This window comes from Temnothorax americanus, unplaced genomic scaffold (assembly GCF_048541705.1).
Source record: "Temnothorax americanus isolate GAGA-0224 unplaced genomic scaffold, ASM4854170v1 Scaffold9, whole genome shotgun sequence".
Classification (NCBI taxonomy): Eukaryota; Metazoa; Arthropoda; class Insecta; order Hymenoptera; family Formicidae; genus Temnothorax; species Temnothorax americanus.
The window spans coordinates 3,445,948-3,469,812 of record NW_027509812.1 but is presented as its reverse complement, the minus strand read 5'-3'; the positions used below and the strand labels follow the sequence as shown (position 1 = coordinate 3,469,812).

Here is a 23,865-nt window from a genome sequence, read left to right as displayed (position 1 = left end):
AACCGACATTACCGTGATTTCTCGGTAGAAACTATCTTCCTGGGTTTCTTATCTTGCACAATCTCGCGAAATTGTCCCGCGAACTCGCCCGTCAACGAGAGTCGGGTCACGCCAAATTACGGTAAATCCGCGCGTTTAACGCAGACAGACGACGGACGCGATCGTCGGTCCGTCTCGCTATTGTCGTTTTAATTACGGTCGTCGCGTCTCTCGGTCTAAGCTATCGTACGATGAAAGATGTAATTAAAGTTACCGAGGGAGAGGTAACTTTTCTTCCCCGGTGTGAACCACGCGAGGACACGCGTGCGGACGAAATAGTATAGAACTATACAGAGAGTCGGCGCGCCGTCGTGACTATGCCGGCTTTATCCTACCTTGCCGAGTTACGCGAGCGGAGCAACAACCGCGATGGCAGAACTAGAATTACGTTCTAGGCAGCGATGAACTTGGCCCGAGAAACGGGAATGAAATTACTGCTATTGCGCGCGCTCCCGCGCTTTTTGCCGGACGACGCGCTGCTCGACGGCTGTTTTATAACGTTTCTTACATTACAATAGACCATTCAGCCAACCGGGAACTTTGTATCTAACAGTGGCATAATGTATTCAATAAAACACGTAACATTGATCTTTTAAGCAATATATCGTTATCGTTACTATTATATAAAAGGGAAAAGTTCGTTTGTTCCATTGTTCAGGGTAATCTTAGAAACTGTTGAATCAATTTCAAAAAATTTTACACCGGTGGATAGCTTATATTTTCCTGAATAACATAGGCTACGTGCCATAGTGCTACAACCCAATTTAAAAAACTTAAGTAAGCTATAAAAATTTACAATAAAAAATGGGAATTTAAATTGTAATAACGCAAATAAAGTTGTTAAAAAAAAAGACACCCGGGCGAAACCCCACATTTTTAAAATAATATAACTCACGCATATATAATTATATTAAAAAAATTATAATTATAATATTATAATTTAATATTATTGAATTTAGGACTCACCGAGACGATGCGTAGCGGTGGAGTTGTAGTACGCAAGATAATCTGAAAAATACAAGCATAACTAAAATAATTAATATTTCACAAAATATTTATTGCGCGAATGTCTTTAAATATTTAAAAAATTACATATAATTCAAAAAATCCTTTGAACGTAAACTTGTATAAAATCTGATTAAAAATTTTTATGTAAATAACTCGAATCACTGTAAATGTTAAGCATTTCGAAAATATTTTAGATATACCTAAGTATTTATGAAAAATATAAATATATTTTATTAAAAATTCTAAGCGCCTTAGGACAAAAGATATTCTATATGCATTATATCGCACCATCTAAACGATGCTATTAATTGACACAAATTGAGTCATCGCGGCGATTAATTGTACAGGTGGAATATAATAACTAAGTAATTACTCACCTCACGGTTACTCCACCGTTGCCCGATGCCTCCCAGGCCTCCTCCTCCTCCTCCTTCTACTCCTCTCAGCCATCTTTGTCCGCGTACAATACTACGCACACGAAAACGCGGTTAGCTTAGGTTAGGTACGACGCGCGCGCGCGCGCGCGCCAGAAAACGACAATCGCGCGACACTTTGGCACCTCCCGATGTTGCGTGTGTGTGACCGCACGCTCCTTATTAAGTACATTACGACGAAAAAAATACTGTGCAGGAGATGTAATTACTTACGCGTGAAACTACGATTCGACCGGCACCCGCGACGGCCGCGACTCTCGCACTCTCGCACACCCATGTCAGTCGAGGACGCGAGAAAATTTTCCGAGAAAAATCACGGCGTTGGCGTTTTCCCTCTACTTACACAAAGACGCTCGGCCAGTCGTCACGCGAATAGACGTTGTCACTCCGGTCCCGACACTACATGTCGCACACCCGCGCAACGCGCAACGGACGAGTCGCGATTACGCAGGTCGGCGCGGCGGAAGCGGGGAAACTCGAAATATCCGTGGCCAATTTCACGCGCTATCTCGCCATCTCGCCGCAACGCGACGCGACGCGACGCGACGCCACACTCGCCACAGCCGCGTTGGCCCTTTGTCGCACTTTCATACATGAAAGTGTATCTGATATACATGTTTTCCGCCCCTCATACGGCACCGTATATGTACAACGAGTACCGGACGTTTGCGCTCGGCAGAACAACTATCGTCTCGTATTACAGCATTGAACGAAGAAACGCACGACTTGAAGATATCCGCGCAACGCGACGTCGGTCGTCTACTCGCGGCACGATGGATTCTGATCGAATAAATCTCACGACGACGCGTCCCAACGCGAATCACTGACGTACGCGTCTAATTGTATAAGCTGGCAAATGTTAAAACACGGAGTTAATCGCGACGCTTGCTAATTGGAAACGCGTCGCGGAGACGCCAGCCGCTCGTGATCGATACGTTCCGTATCCGCGCCGCGCTCGGGAAATGCCGAAGAGATCTCGACTCACGCAGACAATATCACGTCGATATACTGCGCGAGTCGAGTTAATGGCTAATTAAAACGCGATTATTTATTATTTACAATCGAACTTCAAAATTGCCCGCGCAATGCATTTCGAATCGTTTGGAAATTTATGTATTCACATAGAAAGAATGCGTAAATTACGAAATTCGTAAAATAGAGGTTTTTGTTAAACGCCCAATTGACTTCCCAAATATTTTTAAAAATGTCTATATTTGATCTTTCTATGTTATTTCAAAGTTGATTATTATAATCGGTGCGAAGAGAAAGGAGAGAGCTATGCTCGATATTCGTTAATATACAATATATGTCGAATATAAATAGTAGAACAGAAAATATTTCATAGAGAGTCGCGTATTATTATATATTTTAATAAAATACTTGAGAAAAAATCGCGTTAATAATTTATTCGTTCCTATATAATGCACCAATTTTACCTTAATCTTCCATTAGTCTATCCATTCCATATTTATCGATATCTTGACTTCGTATCATCTGAAACGAAATAACAAAATAAAACAATATGAGATTCAATAAATAATTAATACAAGAATTTGTTTTACGTTCATTTGCATATCTGTCATATTCGAATACATGATATATTAAACTTTTATGCGTCGTGTTAAAAATAGTTCGGATAGAGCCAATTAAATTTTAACTGTTACACGCGCGTGTTTTTTTAATCCTTCGTTTTAATGAATATTGAACGGATATGCCGGCGCGATGTCCGGCGCGCGCGAATGCGAGCGGGCAGATCGACCCTCGCTCGAGTCTCGAGTCTCGAGTGTACGCACGCGTGCATGCATACTTGCATACGCACGCACATCCAGCCGGTGCAGCAGAGCGATGCGACGCGACGAGCCGGGGCAGGACGGGACGGGACGCGACGGTGAATGCGAGACGCGATTGTGTGGGCAAGCGGAACGTGTCCTTGACTGCGGGAGTCCGCTATATGTCCTACACACCCACCTACCGCACCGAGAAGGAACGCACCGCTCGCGTCCACGGGGTCCGCGTGCTGCGAGAAAGAGAGAGAGAGAGAGAGAGAGAGAGAGAGAGAGAGAGAGAGAGGGTGGGGAGAGGGAGAGAAAAAGAGCGGGGCCGAGAAAAGGGCCCCGATATGGAGGAGCGAGTACCAACGGGGTGCGAGGGGCCCCCCGGCGATCCTTAACGAGGCGAGCACCGAGAGCAACTGCGCGCTTGCTCAGCGGTGTGACCTTCTGATCCCGTTTCTTTCCCTCGAGAGTTCTCTCGCTTCGTCCCCGCGGCATTCTCTCCGTGTCCCGCGGGACCTTGGGCTCGGCCCGCTCGTGGAATTATTTCGCGAGGAGCTGGCCTGCGGAAAGCCCGTTTCGTTTAGAATGTTTAGATGCGTCCCGCGTCCCGCGAATGATTGGTTATAAGAGTAGGTAGTTTGTCTCTCTCTCTCTCTCTCTCTCTCTCTCTCTCTCTCTCTCTCTCTCTCTCTCTCTCTCTCTTATTTAATTCCATGATATTTATAATTTCAAGTTCAACTGTTCGTAACCAAGTATTTAATGTTAAAAATATAAAAAAATGTATGTAAGAATTGACAGCGTTCTAATCGGATCTTGTTAATAATTTTAATAGCATTCTATATATTTGACTTTATTGTTTATTGTTTACGAGTGAAAGATATATCACTGACTGTTATTTATCAAGTTAAATGGCATAGAAGTCATTCAACGGGCTCGTAGCAAATTTACGTTAACGAGAAATCTTTTCAATGACTGATGACTTGTAAACTGTGTCGATAATTACGTCAACATCCCGTTTCTACGTCGTGTTCGCTTGCTGATGAAATCCTCCGCTTTTGTTTACCTTTAAACTAGATTAAGATTTAAATCGACTCTCCTTATATACAGACGCAAATTCCAACAAATCGCGCGTTCGCTTTGTTCGAACGATTAAAAGCAGAAATGTTGACATCCATGTCCATAAAATATCATTCATATAAAGTATCCTAAAATTATTTGATTGAATCGACTCGAACTCTCTTTCGTATGCTCAATTCGATCGTTCGTGTATGATCGATTTCTTTACAGATCCTAACCGGAAGGAAGTGCGACCGCGTGTAAAAATTCTCTCTTTGCCCCTCGTCGCTCAACTTATCCTTGACGTGCATGAATAACATGCGCAATGTCGCTTTGAAGCAGGATTATAACATATTCTCCAACGATAACGACTTCGACGTGGTTTTATTCCGTTCCAGGAACTGGAGTTTCGGACTGTAGATTCACGCGAGGCGCGCTCGACCGCGAGAATAACGCGAGTGTTTCGCGCGACGCAAACGTAATCGTAAAGAATATGACACAATTTTCGCGGTAAGACTCGCTTTTAAATATGGATGAGGCGATTATTTCATCGGGCTTGCGGTTCACGCACGGCACACTTGTGACTCTTGTGAGTCACCAAGTCGAGACGAGCGTTCGAATTCTTTTCATACCGAAAACGTCGACGTCGTTCTTTATATTACGTCTGAAAGACAGCTCGATGCTCCACAAGCACCGTTAGAGGTAAAAAAAATTATCGATATCGGCGCAAATCTGATTCTCTAATCGTCTAAGATATGCCTAATTGAAAAGATTGTTTATCGGAACGAATTTTAAAATGAACAATCTTAGCAATACCTGTATCATTCTGGATACGGTATTTGTTAGTGTCGAAAGTGAGCAGCTCGACGATTTTAGGATCAGGAAAAGATTAAATATTGCGTGACGATGATCGCTCCGCGGTTACGAGAATACACGTCGCGAAACGGCCTAGCTCGCATGTTTGTTCCAAGATTTTCGTTCCGAGCCGCTACCGCCGCGTGTACCTACTATAATTAACGCTTCATAGTTCCCTTGTGGCGACGTGACAGGCACAGCCGGTAGGTAAGAGGACGGGAAAGGAGGGCCATCAGAGGAAAGAGTAGACGACAACGGCGCGGGGCGGCCAGAGGCCGGAGGAGCCGCGGGAAAGAGGGGAACGGAAGAGAGAGAGGTACACTGTCACTGCCACGGCTATATAGTGAGGTAATATCAGATTCCATGCTGTGAAACGCGCGGGCGCCATTTTGTAGTGCGCCGTTTTTCATCCTCGCCGGAGAGGTTTTTCCCCCAGCGTCAGCCCACTTTTCATCAGTCACGACGCCCCGCGACGAAGGACGTCAGTTTTTTGGCGGCGGATAAAAAATTGCGCATGCCGCTGGAATTATTCGCACCAGTTTCGATTGACGAAGCAATGAAAAAGACGCTGAAGTTTTCTTCAGCGTTTATGGTCGAGCGTGTAATATATCCCGCATTGTGTAAAATGATATATACGCATTGTTTGCAGATTTATGATTAATTAAATTTAAAATAGCGCCGCGGCGCCGGTCGGCGCGAGACTACATTTGCGTCGTAAATGAACGCGCGGGATACGGTTGCGGAAAAATGCGTGATTATAGAAGCGTCATTTCTTACGCTCAGATCAGACACGTGTAGACGTCAACTATATAGGTTGTCAGTAAACAGTAAAAAGACAGGTACGAGTCCTTGTGCGCGTCAATTGGTATCGATGATGAAAATAATCACGGTTTAACGTAAGAACCGATGATGCAACGAGATTGCATGCGTGCCAATACTGACGCAGAGGTAAAGATACAGATCGCGACGTAATTGGAGATCCCGAATACTCAGACGCGATGAGGAGAGGAATAAACTGCAATAAGAAAAACACTGCGATAAATCATAAATCTCGATTAAGATTTTCTTCCTCGTTGGTTTTGCCTACCATAATATCTGAACAAGATTTAGATGTATTACCGCAAAAGTGGTTACAAGACACGTCAAATATTAATGCAGGATTCTTAAAATGGATGCAATACTTTTTTTTTTACACATATACAATACGATTTTTTGTATTCAATATAATAATCAGGGTATTGGATATATGCCTAGCAGTAACATTACAAAAATACGCTCGTATGTCAAAATATACTGGAGAACATCATTAATTAATAAAAATCTAGAAGCGCGTAAGAAGGATTTATGCCAAATGCGGTTAAACATTTTAAAAGTATAACGTCACGTTTTCGATACACGGATTATAGATACTATCGAAGAGTCAGACTTCTTTCGTAAGATCCTGAATGTCAGAGAGAAGATTAAAACCAAATCTCTCTCTCTCTCTCCACCGCGCCGAGATTCGAATTCTAGAGCGGTAATGTTGGTAGGTAACAGCGAAAAGAACATGATGCGTCGCTGTGAAAGGCATATCGTGGGGGACATCTCATTTATCTTCGGAATACCATTCCGCGGCCCCGAATTAGGTCCGGGGAAACGCCGTGGTCGCTGTTTACCTACGCGAGGGCGATGACACTTGGCCGAAATGAGGTTCCACGTCAGTCGGTAGCGCACTTGTTCGCTTCGACGAGCTTCGTACTTCGTAGCCTTCGCTAGAGAGCGGTTGGCATTCGTCGTCCTCATGGTAGCGAGGATAAAGACGAGTCCGCGAGAGAAAAAGAGTGAAGAGGTAGGAAAAAGAGAGGTCCCGCGGGGTAAGGAAAGGAAAGGAGAAGAAGAGGGGACTGAGCAAGAGAGGGAGAGACGCGAGGGGGGTACGAGCCTCGCAGGACGTTCACCTCTCTCGTGGGGCCCCGCGAGACCCCGGCTCGAGCCGCCATTACACAATCGCGCCGAGGCTGCGGCTCGTCCGACGTCCGTTCCTCGGCCACGGCCGCCATCTTGGTACCGGTCTGTCTCGGTGCGCGCCGGCTATGGTTCAAGATCTCCACGGTGAAGGTCTCGAGTCTCGCAGCGTTCCATGCACGCTCGCGCTCGGTGAGAAATCCGTGCGATATCTCTTTCGTTCGCGTTGGTAGATTCGCAAACGGCGCATAAAGCGATCGCAAAGTAGCGCAAAACGAGCGGCGACCTTGCGAATTTAATTTCGGTGTGTCCGACGAGCTCGCGAAAATCGTAGCGGACAATTATATTCTATTATTAAACGTAGCTTTAGTGCAAAATCTTCGCAAATATTCTGTTGATTTAATCCGTGAGAAATGACGCGCTTTTAATCATACCATTTATATAAGAATAATCCGCTGAATAGGCACGTACACCCTGTCACAGTTTATTAATGTTACAAAATAATAATTTAATAGGATATTATATGTCTCTCTCTTGTCTCACCATTGAAATAAGCAATATGATATACGGTGTAATAATTCAAATTTATCACCATGTAATAAGATGTAATAATAAAATATTTATTGCGCGCTAATCGGATATTTTTTTGCGTCGGACAAATCTTTTACTTTCGACGCACGTATAACATCGTGAATACGTAGAAGGGAAGATTACGAGGTGTACACTCGATTACGCTATATATAGAGAAACCGAAGGCGTAATAGGAGATTCGAATGCATGGGTAGATGAGGAGAGGCCAGGAGTATATAAGGCGTTTAGTCAGCCCGCACGTATGCGCGTATATACGTGCGGCCAATATCACGATACCACGCGGTGAAATCACGTGACGATGTTACGAAACGAAAACCTGCTGGGCACCAAAATTCAATGTCGAAGTCGACGAACCTTCGTTCGAAACAGGAGCGAGGTCGCGGCAGAGAATGTGCTGTCGCATGAAAGGCAGAACGATCAAAAGGGCTTAGAGCAGGGGTAAATCCGTGTGCGGAGATCGAAGAAATCTGAGAGCTCTCGGGTAAATTTAAAAAAAAACTTGAGATTCAAAGAATAAAATAAAAATATCTGTTAATTTCTAAAAGACATTACGCCATGCATCAGATAAGAATGAAGTAACGTGTCTCTCTCCTTTAACCTCGTTATTTGATATTACCTTATTAACCAAATTATTGGTCGAAAATTCATCTATTTAGGCCTGCGAAATTATCATCGTCTCCGAAATATTAAGTAGATAGTAAACGTCGAATATATTATACGTGCGATACTGATTGAAAATAGATTCCTGCATATATTACTTCTGTATTAGGATATGTTAATCTCCGGTAGCGAAAAGGTCGCGCAAAGATATATCATAAATCTGCCAGAAGTAATCTTGTAACAATTTTGAGTAAAAATAATGCGAGGTATTTACGACTGAAGAGAAAAAATCGAAAGAGCCGATAGATATGACACCCGTTGGCCGCGTTATAAAATATCGGAGGAAATCGACGGTTGCCCCTTTTTGCTTCTAGCTGCGGCTTCGCGACAAGCTAAAATTGGTTTTCAACGAGCGTCGTAACTTCGCTCTTGTTAGCCGCTACGTTGCCGGTTCAGCAAATTGCGAAATTCCCTCGCGTATCTGTCGGCTGGTCTGGATGTTCGCCGGACGAATCTTGAAGAAGCGATTCGCGTCGAATAATTAAGTACCTTTTTAAAACGATTTGCAACACGATTTCAAATAAAAAAGTCGGTCTAATTAGTATGCCGTTCTCTCCTGTTTACGTCGCATATTTCTTTCTCATTGCGACACATTAAATATTAGTCTACTTAGTTTTATATTAAATCCTACAAGAAAATTCTCATATATACATTGTGATAATCTTACTTCTTGATAAACAAGTGATATTTTTCAATATAGGTATAGTTCTTTTATGAAATACCTATATTCATAATTCAGTGAATAATTATGAATAATTTATCATTACAAATAATAGTATAATAAGTGTTTTCCTTTCTATATAGCCAATTAAGTATCCAATTATCTCCTTTTTCAACGTCGCTGAAAAAAAAGATAAATTATTTAAAATGTATTTAATATTTCTCTTATGTATTTTCACCGATCGATGATAGAGCGGCTTCGGCGTCGCAAATAGTCGGCGGTATCGTAGTTATTCGAAATTTCGGCTGTAAATCTTTGGGATTACGTGCGTATCGCTTATGCGCGTCTTGGGTCTTAAAGCGATTCTTGGGCTTGGGACGAACTCGGCTCGATGTACGTGAACGTCCGTGCGTAAGTAGGCCGGTCGGTTTGGTTCCTTATCCCGTTACCACGGACGAGACACGCGTAATAACAAGCATCACGCATCATACGACGTGTATGTTTTCAACCTTTTTTACTCGAAATCAAGATTAATATGTAATATTATTCCAGATTCACGGTAAAATCTGTAACAAGTTTAAACCAGACAATCCGATTAAAAAAAAAAAACGTTTTCTTATGCAAAGTTCACGTTGTTAATTGGAGAGTTTATAATGTAAGCGCGTTTATAAGCGGCTAGTGTAAGCGATTATTTCTCTCGCTACCGCGCATTAATAATTAATCGGATCATTAAGACCGCGTGGTTTTTAATTTTAAACTGAGTTCGCAATAATGCGAGTAGCTGAATGTGAAATGCTGAGAAACAACCTGCGTAGGGCAATTACCCAGCCTTGTTTTGTAATTCGTGGAAAGGAAAAGCCGGCTCGATTAACTTGAACATTTTTAATACGGTAGTCGCATGTAGCTATATAAAACAAGATCTATTTCTAATATAAGTGAAAACGTTAACTCGGTCTAAAATTCCATTTGCCACGTCTCAAGAACTGACACGAGAGCAACTACACGTAAGATAGACACAGAGACGCGACAAGTTTTCTAAAAGATCGATCCACAGCTTTAAAAAGACATTCGAGAGTGAAAAGCACTTTTCCGCGCGTTTCTTTTCCTCGCGAGGGACGATTCTTTGACGACCGCATTAATTTCTCGCTTCCGCGGACGGACGACGCGACGCGGCGCGACGCCGACGGTTCGAAAAGAGAAAGAGCTCGCCGGCGTGTTACAGCGTTCCAGGTGTAATAGTCGGTTGAGTAAGAAGAAAGCGGCCTTGCGCTACTTTCCATCGTTAGATAATATCGGTAATACAATTTTCACCGAGTCTCACAGCTTCGTAGCGAGTCTCGTCACGATATGCGGAAAAGTAAACGAATTCAATTAAATAATAAATTGTCCTGCTGTCACACATGTGCATGCGTGCACATAAATATGTAATAAAATTAAATGAAAGAGAAAGAGAACATTATATATATTACATGGAGTTTCAACGAAAATCACGATCGGCGATTCCTCCTTCGAATACAATCGATGCTTTATCTCCAAATTTTCGTCGGGCGTTGATTTTTAAAATTCATCCATCGATCGCGATCGCCGCGCCGTCGTCTCGCGAAAGAAAAAGATTCGGTGAGATCGAGAATCGCGATAGCCTGGGTTCAGTGGGTCAAGGCTGTAGTGAGAGTTTGAGAGTAATCCGTCTTTCTCCGTCTCGCTCTTCGGCCGCTCCGACGACGACAGAGAGAACGACGCGACGGAGAAAGACCGAAAAAGGAATCGCGATGGAGGAGGAACAGCCGGAACAGCGGAATGAGAGGGAGGGGCGTGGAGACAAGAGGCATTTATTCCGTTGCGTTGCTGTAACACTTTTAAGGATTATGTTGCCGCGTTGCGCAACCGTAATTGCGCAAGCCGGGGTTAGCTAATAGCCGAATGTTCCAACCCGGGCACCGTTAGACGCTCACGGATGGGACAGGCATGCTAGGTGGCCCATGTGTGTGTGTGTGTGTGTGTGTGTGTGTGTGTGTGTGTGTGGTGCATGAGTCGAGTATTTGCACAGCAAACCGACGATCGTTCACTTAGAAGGAATCCCAGCGATCCTTTCAGGCTGAGAAGCCGAAGCATCACGCCTACTTGGGCGAGGCAACCTCTTTCCGTTGAAGAAAGAATGCTTGCTTCCGACTTCTTTGTTCACTTCCCCAGGTAATCGGTTCTTGAAAAGGGCGTTTTTTGTTGTAATAATCGTAAAGTGCAGAAAAATTACCTCAACAAAAACAACTATCGGAGAAGGAAGGTATTTCAGAAGAGTATCTGTCTGAATGGCAATCAAAATCATATGAAATTTAAATATATTAAGATACTTTACGAATAGATATATCACATTAAAATCATGAAAGTAGGTCGACTAGATTCGAGAGGAATGGCAGAGTTAAACAAAACATCTCCCATTATGCATTACATGTAAAATTGAAAATTTATTTCCAAGGCGTATCTCCATATTTTTGAGAAATGGAGAGAAATTCTTCTTTCCATATATGTATAGCTTTGTAACATGTTTCAATCTCCATGTTTCAAAAATATCGATTTAAAAGGCGATTGGAAATAAATTCTTCAACCGATTATTTTTCCATCTTCTTCAAATATGCTCTGCAGGATGGAATCCTGATTAGTTTCGTTTAATTAAAAAAATATATATATCTATATATATATATATATATATATATATATTTAATTACATATATATATATATATATATATATATATATATATATATAATTAATATATTTAATCTATTAATATATTTAATATATATATCATATTATATATTAATATATTTAATATATATATATATATATATATATATATATCTTTCTTTATCTTATTATCTGACTCTTAATGCAATCGAGGCTCGTCTCGAGCTGGTTGCACTTGTTCATCCAGTGGCAGCAAATTGAGTCAGTAGGATCGTTCTAACGGAACGTATCGTGTCGCACCGCGCGTTACGCATACTGTAAGGTAATCCCCGGATCAGCAGATGTGTTCAACCTTCCCAAGGACATGATGAGCGAAAGTGTCCACCATTTATAGTAACCTCAGTGGCCCGTGAAAAAGCTTTCGCAGGAGATAAATTACATCCTAGTACGAGCGAAAAAAATGAGCGCATTATTTCGTCCTACCTACAATATGTTGTGTACCGTCCTGATTCAATTAATAGCAAATGAAAATCTGGTTGTTATCCTATTTAATCGTCTTTTTTGGATAATGTACACTTTGGATATTATACACGTAATAATAAACTATACGTCAATTATTCCGCGATTCGATTCCGCGCTTAAGCTTTTTATCATTCTCTAATCAGTTTGTAATCTTTAATTTAATTAATTTTGCATTCCTTGTGACTCGTTACGTCGCCGGGGCACGTAATTTATCGAATGCAGCATGCAGCTGTCTCGTTTACTTGAATCAATGAAACGTTAATGAGAAAGCGTCGCAATGTCGATCACCATGTCGCTCGACATATTAATTCGTTCGCCGATAAGACGGAGCACGTCCCGAAGGAGGAGTTCGACGCGTATACGTCCAAGTACACGCGGTAAGCGCGTAAGCGCGAACATAACTGTTTTATTAAACCGTAAGCCGCGTCTTCGCGTTCAGCGGCTACTTATGTAATCGAAAACACGGAGAGTGAAAATCGAGCGCGATCCTACTTTCGTCGGCGCGAGAAGATGCGCCTCCCGGCGCTTTTGCCGAGCTTGTGTATCACCCGGCTAACGGGCAACCTTCCACTATCGTAAGCCCGACTTACTACCGCTTACGAGATCGTCAAGCCGCGTATTTGGATCCATTGTAACAGGCGAGCGTGACGACTTGCGTGATACCTGCGAACGGTCGAGCGAGAAATCGACGTCGGTTTTTCGTGAAAATGTACCGAGGTGATGACGATCGGAAGGTTATACGTGCGGTTTAACCGGACGGTTGAACAAATAAATGTTCCACCCTTTGGCTACTTACACGCCACTGTAGTAGCTTCCCGCTAAGCCATTCTTCGGAATGACACATCCACTAGTGACGTCCCTTTAAATGATTTTTTTTGGAGCAAAACATTACTGTAATGGCCTTTTTCTATGCTTCTATACCTTGTCAGCTTGTCACTATCAAGCAGAAGTGTTTTCGATTTGTATTTGTTTCGCCGAACTTCGGGTATAGCTCCACCATATATTCAAAGAGTTTTGTAACGTGCGGGAGATGTCGCTTGTAAAAATAGACAGGATACGAGAATCGTTTCTTGTCGCTACACTTGCGACAGTTCTCTTTAAAAGCTTGACTGATGAAGGCGTTTAAGGGAATTTAAAACGACCTGAATCTCAGAGATCAGAGGCGTTTTATGTCGAACGAGATGGGCGCGCGTGAAGGGTCAAGGCAACAACGAGTCTGTCTCATTTTGCGACGTATCTGTCCAATTGCGATCAAAACTCAGCTCGAGCTGTCACCATTTGCTATTTGCGCACGTGTCAAGGGCGCGGCGTACATTTGAATTGGATCGTTATATCGGCATCGCGATCTCTAGTGTCGTAGCTGTCCCCGTTAGCTGTTTCTTTAACAAGGCCACATCGCAAGGTTCAACGCACGAGCGAGCCGCGGCGGAGATTATTCCGCGTAGTGCGTTTCCGCGATCGTTATCTCTGGTCGGTCGGTCTAACAGTCTAATGTATCCATTAACAGCGCAAGATCTTTTCGTTATATCCCGTCGTACGATAATTCGTCATCATTACGGACGTACGTCTATAAAATTATACGCATATGTTTATAAATGAAGATAATCCTGGATTTAGCCTATAACGGAAGATGTGGAAGTCTTCAGTGAATTATTATGCATTGAACAAATGTCAGGGAAACAAATAATCTTCTCGGTCGTTTTCCGCGGATTTTAACATATATTATTCGAAAAATGCAAAATCTAATTTTTTTTTTTTCCACAACACATTTATATGATTGTTCGTGTGTTACGTCTACGTCTAGAGTTATGAAGTATTTAGTCAATGACGCATTTAGGACACCTCTGAACCCGATTGTTTTCGCGTATGTGTAACTTGGCCGCATTCATCCACCCAGGTATTCACTTTCTTACTTTCGATCATCATGACGATGTTGGAGATACGATATTAAAACGGCGCGGATAACGTTAGCGCGAACGGTATACACCCGTGAACTGTTATCCTTGCGGAGAAGCAGACGAGGGGACCCACTGGCCCAGCGATCAACTCGGCACTCAGTTCGTTTAACAATGTCGTTTCGTCGACAGTCTCAAAATGAACATTCGATCAATAGTCGCACGTTATATCGCGTTTTTGGTGAAACTATGTTCGTCGTAGTTGGTGCTCCAATCATATTTATCTCTCTTCGCGCGAGTATCCTCCAGGTATATAGGATACCCTACACAAAAGTGTTGCTTCGAAACTTGGTATACGAGACTGTTATAATAATTGCTCTTTTACCATTAAAAAAAAAATAATTTTTATAAACAATTGTAAAACATTGAAATTGACAGAAATAATTTTTATCAGTTGCTGATTTTGCTAATTAATCTAATAAAAATTGAGAAATAAGTTAGGCAGTGGAACATATTAATATAAAATTTTCGTTTAAAGAGAATTCCAAGAGAATGTCAAAATTTTAACAAAGGCATCCCAGATGTATCGCAATACCTCAAGTAAAATTATTGTCCTGTTACTGTACATGTACTCCTGTCTATTGCTGTGCTCTGACAAAAAAATTGATTTTATTTTCGTGACAACTATTCTTGGACCTCGCATCTTCCAAAGACTCTAATTTCATATCCTGTGCTGAGAACGATGAGCAATTAATAAAATCTCGAGCCTTTCTTTCCGTAGACATTCATTGCATTAACGGTAAAAGGATCGTCTCAACGATTCATATACAATATATAGGTTGAGTTCTCTAGAAATATAAAATTTCACACATAAAGCGTATTTTACCACAGAGTACATAAAACCCTCTCTCACATAATTTCATGTACGGAGTTACTCTGTAAGTAGTGTAACATTTATTTGCAACATATATGTGTTATATATATGAATAAATGTGTGATCCTAATACGATTGTGAGAAAAGTATATATTGTTATCTGCTTCCCGTATAATCAAATAAAAACAAGAAGCTTATTAGCGTACAAAAATATATCGAAATGTGCTGATTATGCCAAAATATATTCTTTACAGATACGAACGTTGAAAAAGAAGAAAATTAACGATCGACGAACGCTTCTCGAATCGATTCGAATCAATGGAAGGTAGACGGAGAGTCTGGATGTCTTCCTCGAACGAGCGAAATTTCTCGGATAAAATCAACCATCGGGGAATACGGCGAATAGGTCGGATTCAAGTGCGCAAAACGCGAATTCCTCGCGATGCGCCTTTTTGCCGCGCGCGTTTCTTCGCCGGTGCGGCGAGGGAAGGCAGAGACCGGACCACCGCCATATTGGTTAACCGGTGCGGCGCGGAAGAGTCGCCATGGGGAAGTCCGTGGTAGAATGAACGCGGGGGAACGACAGGCGGGAGCTTGACCGAGAGAGGTACAGAGGGAAAAGAGAAAGAGAGAATAGACAGAGAAAGGGAGAGCACGTCGTATAAGAAAAGAGATACAGCGGTGGAGGAGAAGGAACGGCGAGGAGGAGGACGGGGAATAGTAACGCGCGGTGTGCCCGGACAACGCTCCCGCCGGGGCCAACTAACGGTCCAAACCACCACCACCATCACCATCATCGTTCGCCACCGTCACCACCGCGGCACCGGCACCGGCGCGGCGCGCGCGAACCTCACTTTGACGGTTCTCTCGTCATCTTTCTCCTCCTCTCGCATTTCTTCGCGCTTCGCTTTTTCCTCTCCCTCCTCCCTTCCGTTCATCACCGTTGTGGTCGTCGTCGTCGTCGTCGTCGTCGTCGTCGTCGTCGTCGTCGTCGGCGTCGTGCTCGTTCGACCGCGCGTTGTAGGTACGCAGATCCTTTTAAACAACAAATTCTTCGCGATCGTTCTTTTACATTTCCTTTTACATTTCCTTACGAGGGATTCCACGAACGCGAACAAGGCGACGAGACGATGGCGCGACGAAGGGACAACTCAGGCGTGAACGATCGTGGGGAAGGAAGGGAGGATTTTTGCGCGCGTTTGTTGTCGAGGATTACGGCGATGGTATATCTCTTATCGTATCCGGTACTTCCTACTCGTTCCTTATCACGCGCGGAGAATAGAATAAGCCGCGTTTAGCTCGCGAATACGAAAATGGAGCCTATCGCGCTGTCTTTATTGAAGATATACCTCGGAAAGAACATGCCCCCCACGTTTACCGCTTGAAATCTAATGCATATTTTCGCAATATTAGTACTAAGGTAAGAGCGTGCATACCCAACTTTCTGATTATATATAGAATCTCAAAGGTTATATGTGTAAGAAGTATTTTATTTAACTTTTTTATATTAATTTTCAATGTATTGCAATAAACTTTGCAGAAATACTATCTGTATATTTTATGACAATTTCACACGAGAGGTAACCAACGTTTCCTCGTGTCAACCCTTAATGGATAAATATATGTATTTTTGTTTCAATCGTATAGCGAGATATATTTGTATAAGAATTCTACAAAATGAGACTTTCTCTCGTGCTCTTCAGTCGAGCGATTTTGTTACAAGATTATCCTGCCTACTCGAGTTTTCTTTCGTATCTCAGTGACGCCCGCATTGCGTATCAAAACGGAGCAAAGTGATCGATCTTACTCGATCGTTCGTTATATTACCTTGACGTCTACTTTTAGACGTCAAGGCACTGTCCTCGGAAGCTGCGGTCATAAAACTGGACTGCATTCGAATACGACCGTTCGGCAAAAGAACGGAGAAGAATGAGGAAACTTCATATCCGCACAGCCGCGCGCGATCCAAAGCGGATCCATGAATAAAAAGAGAACTCTCCCGCCCTGCGGATCAAAGGTCCGAGAAATTCTCGAGTTACAGGATCTTTCACGTTGGACCTAACCGCTCATCCTTTTTTTTTGTGCCGTTCTTGCGGCGAGCCGGCAGGCTTTCTTGAACTTTTTTGAGTTTATTTTCTGCGAATTTGTTCTTCGTCGCGCGCTTTCTTTCCAAATTTTCCGCAATTGCGAGAAACGAACGCGACAAGACAAAAAATCCTTTGACATCGGACACGGTCTAAATTTTTTTTCCGAAAAAAAAAGCTAAAAAGAACCAAATATTCTATATATCTGTAAAAAATGTATCCAAAACGATATGAAGCCTAAAATTTTACTATTCTAAAATAGAAAGAAATTTTTAACAAGTTTATGATAGGGATCTTACGCAAAAAGAACATCACGGACAGATGTTTTGTTAAGAACGACAGTCACGAAGAGAAAGGTCAAAATAAAGTATTCTCAGTATTCTTATTATTTTCAAACAAGGCCGCCGCGTGTGTAAACGCCTAATAATGAAGCGAAGAAACAGAACATTTTGTGATGTTCATAAATCACGAGACTCGACCTTTAGCAGTCTGAGCGAAATTATCGCGCGAAGCTGTCAAGGATTTTCTGTCACGCGCAGTAGGTACTTAGGTGCGGAGAACTGCATTTCGCGTCGGCAAACACCAGGAATAATTCGATTTTTATATTTTCATTGTCGTTACACGAATCAGAGTTAAAACTAGGAATTGAAACTTTTATCTGGGATATATAAGTAAACGTTTTCTATATGCACGTCTCTAAACCACAACACTTATTTCATGTATTTTACATATAATTCGCTAAAATCACAACATTTATTTGATCGATTCGTTCATTTAAAACTTGGTGAAAATTCTGGAAGGTATACGCCGCGCGTATCAGATAACCACGTGGCAGCTGGTGCGCCTTCGTTACATATTCTAAACCAGGATTAAAAATTTCGTGGAAAAGCGGAGGGGCTATCGTGAAAAAAAGGGAGGAGGATGTGGAACAAGGCGGGAACCAGAACACGGCGCGGCGGGACCGCGGGAGCGTTCTCGAGAGAGATACGTCGCGAATAATAAAAACTATGCACGCACGGTCGCGAATAATAAGCCGTGCATCGGGATGCACGCCGACCATATCGCATTGCGTATTCTCCCGACGTTTCTTCCGGAAAAAAGATGAATAAAAAATCTTAGCCGTCGGTTCTCGGTCAGTCGGTCCTCCTGACCTGTTTTATAGGCTTACAATGCCCTGCGAGGTTTTTTCAAAGACCCAATAAGATCTGAAAAACGCGAGCGTAGACAGATAAACCTAACGATAGAATATAGAAAGATAAACTTAAATGACTATAGCACACTTTAGCTGTAGCTGTTATTATTATTAGATGATTCTATATACGCGACAAAATAAATCAAATATATAAATTGAACTTTTCTCGTACAACGCTGCCTTTCAAAAATAAATAAAAATATAACATAAAAATATGAATAGAATTCGGAGTTTGATTGAAATTCACATCGAACTTCGCATCGGAGGTTCAGGATTACGAACCGAAGATTAGAACTCGATCGTCAGGCAATCTAAATTTTAATCCGTCTTTTTTTTTTAACCCTTCGCCCGCAAAGGTTTTTTTGGCACCTTTACGCCGCAAACCTGGGTCCTGATGTTTTTTTTAGTGTTAAAGGGCTGCAAAAAATCTGAAAAAATTCACGAAGGTGTTTCAAAGCTTCACTTTGAAATATCAATCGTAAAATTATAAACAATTTAATTTTTTCACATACGTTGTATTCAAAAGTTACAACTACATTTGATTTTCGCCCGGACATAAATGACCCAGGTTTGCGGGTGAAGGGTTAATTCTAAAGAACAGTTCGATACTCGTCGCGTTCGCGCGGACTGTGTTACGCGGTACCGCTATAGACGTCGATTATTCATGTGTGGGTTGTCGATACTTGCGATGCTTGCATTCGCCCGGACGTGTTTTGTTTCGTTTCGTGCCCGGCGGCGCCGGGCCCGGCCGAGCCGGCGCTCGCTTTCAACCAGCAACGTCTCGCCGCACAGTGCACACGCACAGACCGACAGACCCACAGTATACGTCAGTATCGCCGATTAGTATGTATATTGCGCGGTATCGGGATGTATTCCGCCGCGTCCATTACCGACTTCGACAGCAACGACGACGATTATCCGAACTATGACGGCGGTATCGGTGACAGTCGCAGCGGCAACAACAGCCGCAACGGTAGCAACGACAATGTGTCCGCGTCCGCGCTCAAGTCGTGTCCCGAATTCGGCGAATTTGTCGACAACTACGGTTGGATTCAATGCCGATCCAAGACCTATCCCGACCGCGCGTACTATCACAACACGCGCAGCGGATGCAACACGTGGTGCAGACCTGTCTCGCGCCGCATCGACATTCCATTCGTCACCGTCAGAAGGGTGAGTCAGAAGGGCCGATCGAACTCCGAAAAGGGGGATGCAAAATTGTGCGTATCCCTATTCTTTTTACAATTTCCTGTATTTCTCGCGGTTATAGAACGCGGTTGAATTAACCTGAAAAAAAAGGTCAATAGCGAGAAAACGAAGCTTAATCACGATAGTTCTCTTTACCGATCGATGTTACACAGCTCACAAAATTATTAGTAGAATTTTGAAATCTAACACAAATTATAAATAGCAGACGAACATAAAATATAAAACTAACAAATGATATCGATCACTAAATAAAATGTCAAGCTGAGGACAATATGCATGAATTATCTTCCTTTTGTAAACGCGAGAAACAAAAAGAAGATATTAACGGCGAGTCGTTACGATTCGCGATTAAGGAAAAACCTTGTCGACAGGCAAATTGGACAGGCGATATCTTGGAATCGGCGACCGATTTGGAACTGATGTCGGTGTCGGACGACGAAAAGGGTTCGAAACCTTCGGGACAAGTTTCCGGAAGCGATCATAGCGATCATAACGGATCGTTGATCGATGTCTCGGATATCATAGCGCGATATTACTACGCTCCCCAGATGAATACGATTCCCAGCGATCCCAGCACGGATGACGAGTACGCGAGCGAACGTTACGGGGAAAAGGAGCGAGCGGACGAGAGCGACGAGAACAACAACGTAGGCGATTCAAAAGAGGTCCGCTCGCCGTTGTACGCCGCGAACTTCCTCGAGACCGAATTTTTCGTGGGGAAAGGCGTGGTGAACACCGAGGGGACCTCCAACGTGCCTCCTTTCCGAGCGAATCGCGTCGCGTACGGGATACCGCGCTTGAAGAGGATCAGCCTCGAGTGCCAATTGATCAAGCCGAGTAGGACGCGCGTCCCCAAGACCCGGGAAGAGTCGGGACCCCGGAAGATCGTCAGCGATATGTACGGGGTGCGGACCGTCAGCTACGATCTGCCTGAACCGGCTGAGGCGTGCGCGGCGATTGGGGTGAAGACGACGACGTTGAGCGCGAGCGACGAGAGCGACGCGAGCGTGCCACCCTCGCCATCGTCGAAAAGGATGCGATCGTTCGAGTCCGAATGCCGCGACATAGCGAAGAACTTGCGCCAACCGTTACTGAGCGAATCGAGTACCAGTCCGTCGTCGCGGTCCGATACGACCAGCTCCAGCTCGCGCTCGCGCTCGTGCTCGTGCTCGTGCTCCTCGTGCAGCAGAGAAACCTGACGTCCGAACGAAATGCTCAAATCCTATTGTTTTTATACGTGGACACGTCACAGGGTTGTCGCAAAATTCTTGTTTAATTATACAAGTGTAATTAATACCTGATATATGTGCCATCTTTATTTTCGTATTTTAGTCCCGTTGACTTGACTTTTTTATTTTCGTTCGTATCTGGTTTGTACAGTTTTTTTTTCTATGATCTATATATTTCTTTTCTGTCGCGATGTGAGAGTACGTATAAAAAAAAAAATTGACTCGGTATTATACCTTTTTCTCTGAGAGACCGTCGATAAAATTTTATATTAAATCCTTTCGCAAATTTTTTCAAATAAATCAAAGTTCTACCTATAAAAAAAAAAACTATTGAAAATCATTATTTGAAATAAATCAAAGTTCTATCCAAAAGAAAAAATATTCGAGGTGCCTCGCGAACATTGTTTTCGAACAACATCCGCGAAGAGAGAGAAATCCGAAACGCCCTTACGGCAGGGTAACCGTCGTAGAGCGCGATTTTTGCGGCGCGGCGGGGGCAAGGGATCGAGCGAGAGGATAGCGCGTTCCTCTTTCGCTCGCGGATCGCGGGCATTCTCGGTATCCCGCAGTTGGGATCGGTAAGGCAGGAGTGCCAGGCCAGGCCAGGGCAGCAGGGAGATGCAGGTGCAACGGTGCGCCGCGGGTCCGTCACCGTGGCATGCCTCTCGTCTCGCTTTAAGCACGAAGGTTGCGTTTTTGCTGGTCTCGCTGTGCGCCGCGCCGTGTGCCGTGGCGTCCCACCGCGCGGCAACGCGCCCGTCGCGATACGTTTATACCGCTTCGCGGTCGGCCGCCACGCCGGCCACCCCGGCCACGCCGCGCCGGTCGTCAACCAGCGTCAACGGAGAACGGGCGCGCGGGCGCGGGGTGCGGCGGGACCCCCCTCGTGGTTCGAGAAACGTTCCGCGCGCCGCGCGCCGCGCGCCGGCGACGGCGACGTTCTTCCGACCGTATCCGAAAATTGATCGCTTCGGCGATCGGAACGATGACGCAATTTAAATTATGATTATTTATCCGCAGATAAGATCAATTGTGCAACAAGATGCATCAAATGGACCAACGCAACGCCGCGCCGCCGGACAGATCCTTTTGATTTTCACGACGGGATACAAGTTCAATATTTCGATTTTGATAAGCATCGTTACCGATTTCGATTTGTGTAAGAATAAATAACAATATCCGTAATCCTTGTTCTATAAAATTCTGGTATACTTAACGATTTCGAATCAAACAAATAAAACTGAAAGAATACATATTTTATTAATTGTACGTATCTTTGACTTACTTTTATTACAATTCAACGAACGTAGCACAGCTATAGGTCAATCTGCAACCGCCCGTCAATTCAATTGATCAAAATGACCAAGATCTCGTCATTTTCTCGCGTTTCCCATTTGAATTGGCGACGAGCAAAGGCAAATTCGCCGAGGCGCGCTTAGTATAAGTATAAACGCGCGAATCCGTTCGCGCCCGGGCAAAAATCACAGCCGGTTTTCTAGCCCGGCATCCGGCATATGGCAGACGTTACCTTCGCGGCGAGTGTTTATCCATACCAGCCGGCTCCGCCGTCTCGCGGCTATTATTCTCGCGCCCGTCGTCGTCGTCGTCGTCATCGTCGCATCATCGGCCGCATCGCCGTCGGACTCGTCTGGCCTGGCGAACGTGGAGAACAGCCGCCGGTCGCCGGCTCCGGGCAGTCCGGACTCCGACCGGAGAACGGAACCGCGAGCGACAGAAGTGTGAAGGGTGAGGGATTCTCTCGCGCGAACGGGCCCGGCTCCCGCTCCCGCTCGTCGTCGCCGCGTCGTCCGCGTCGCTTGTCGCTTGTCGCTTCCGGTTGCCCGGTTAATTTTCTTTCGGCACGGCGCGCGTGTCGCGCGGTGCCGCTGGCGCCATCCGTCGTCGGCCGTTGAACGTTAAACGCGAGCAAGCGGGCGCGCTCTGATTGACGACGGGACTGTATGAGGCCCCCTCCCCTCTCCTCTCCTCTCCTTTCCTTCCCACCGCCGTCGTCGCGATGACTTTTCAGACTTTTGCAACGGCGAAAAAATTCTATGAAATTCCCCCTTCCCATCGGGATGAACCTCGCGTTCCGTCCTCGCGAAAAAATCACGACGCGAGCCCGGAACTCGCGAACCAAAACGGTGTTGTGCTCCCCCTTTTCCCTCCTGCCTCGAGAGTTGCGTTTAAAATTGTCTCGCGCTCGCGGATTCAACGACTCCGCGGATGCAAATGCCGATTAATTTTCGCTTACCTAATAGACGCGCTAACACTCGCGTTCCATTCGCGTCGCGCGTTAATTCTTTCTCTTTTCTCTCTCTCTCTCTCTCTCTCTCTCTCGAAGAGGGTACACCGCAAACGCGAGACCCTCGAGATAACGCGGGGGATACGCGATACGCGTACGCGCAAGATTTATGCCGAGCCGCTCGGAGCGGTCGGGGGACTCGGGGGTTAAGTGGGTAGGGTAGGGGAAGGGGGAGGGGGAGACGTAACATCGACGCGGTGAAAAAATCGAGGGGCCCAGACACGCGCTAGGTAGATAAGGATCCCCGTGAAGCAGCCGTGAACTTTGCACCGTGAGAGGAGCTCGCTTTGCTTAACGAGTTCCCGCGCTTCGAGACAATAACGAAGTACGTTGCGTGGTGCGGCGTATTCCCTCCCCCTTCTTCGGCCGCCTTCGTGCCGCCATACTCGCGTAGTATTCGTAATACGGTGAGAAGGGAAGTGTTTTATCGTAATTCGTTATTGTGGCCGTCGTTCAATCCCGGCACTCGCCAAGTTCGAGATCGATTGCTCTTACCTTGTGTTAATTATATATGTATATTGTGTATTAATAAAATAATCTTATATATAGCTATTTCTTTGCGAAATTATTTCATATCTCCTGCCTTCCTTCCACGTTTGTTTTAAATTCTGTCTACGTAGATTACATCTCGTCGATAAAAATAATAATAAAATGTTATTAATGGGTCTTTTCAGGCAAAAAAATGGTAAAAATAGTGTGTGTGTGTGTGTGTGTCGAGAAATTATATTAAATAAATATGATATATAATATTATTAAAAATCTGGAGTAACATTTAGAATGTCAAACTCTCTCACATATTTTGATTACGTGTCATAAATCTTAATTGTCGCGTTGCTTACGTTGAATGTTCA

At 44.1% G+C, this 23,865-nt stretch overlaps 1 protein-coding gene and 1 long non-coding RNA gene across 2 annotated transcripts in view; one reads left to right on the top strand and one right to left on the bottom strand.

The window, feature by feature from the left end:
- LOC143907807 (uncharacterized) overlaps nt 1-23,029 on the bottom strand; it is a 44,870-nt gene extending 21,841 nt beyond the window's left edge. The window contains exons 1-4 of the long non-coding RNA XR_013259971.1: nt 22,238-23,029; nt 2,918-2,975; nt 1,425-1,515; nt 1,006-1,047 (exon numbers count right to left, since the gene is read on the bottom strand). This is a non-coding gene — a long non-coding RNA (uncharacterized LOC143907807). The remainder of the gene's footprint in view (nt 1-1,005; nt 1,048-1,424; nt 1,516-2,917; nt 2,976-22,237) is intronic.
- On the top strand, nt 19,007-20,983 carry LOC143907798 (uncharacterized). The gene is made up of 2 exons (XM_077424776.1): nt 19,007-19,444; nt 19,852-20,983. Exons 1-2 carry the CDS (start codon nt 19,139-19,141, stop codon nt 20,677-20,679), a joined length of 1,134 nt encoding a protein of 377 aa, XP_077280902.1. The 5' UTR covers nt 19,007-19,138; the 3' UTR covers nt 20,680-20,983.
- Nucleotides 23,030-23,865: the final 836 nt, after the last annotated feature.

What these genes read in the sequence shown, in the direction of transcription:
- LOC143907798 (XM_077424776.1), top strand. Translation starts at nt 19,139, where the DNA reads ATGTATTCCGCCGCGTCCATTACCGACTTCGACAGCAACGACGACGAT. An exon ending in CATTCGTCACCGTCAGAAGG is followed by an intron (nt 19,445 to 19,851) that starts GTGAGTCAGAAG and finishes CCTTGTCGACAG; the next exon opens with GCAAATTGGACAGGCGATAT.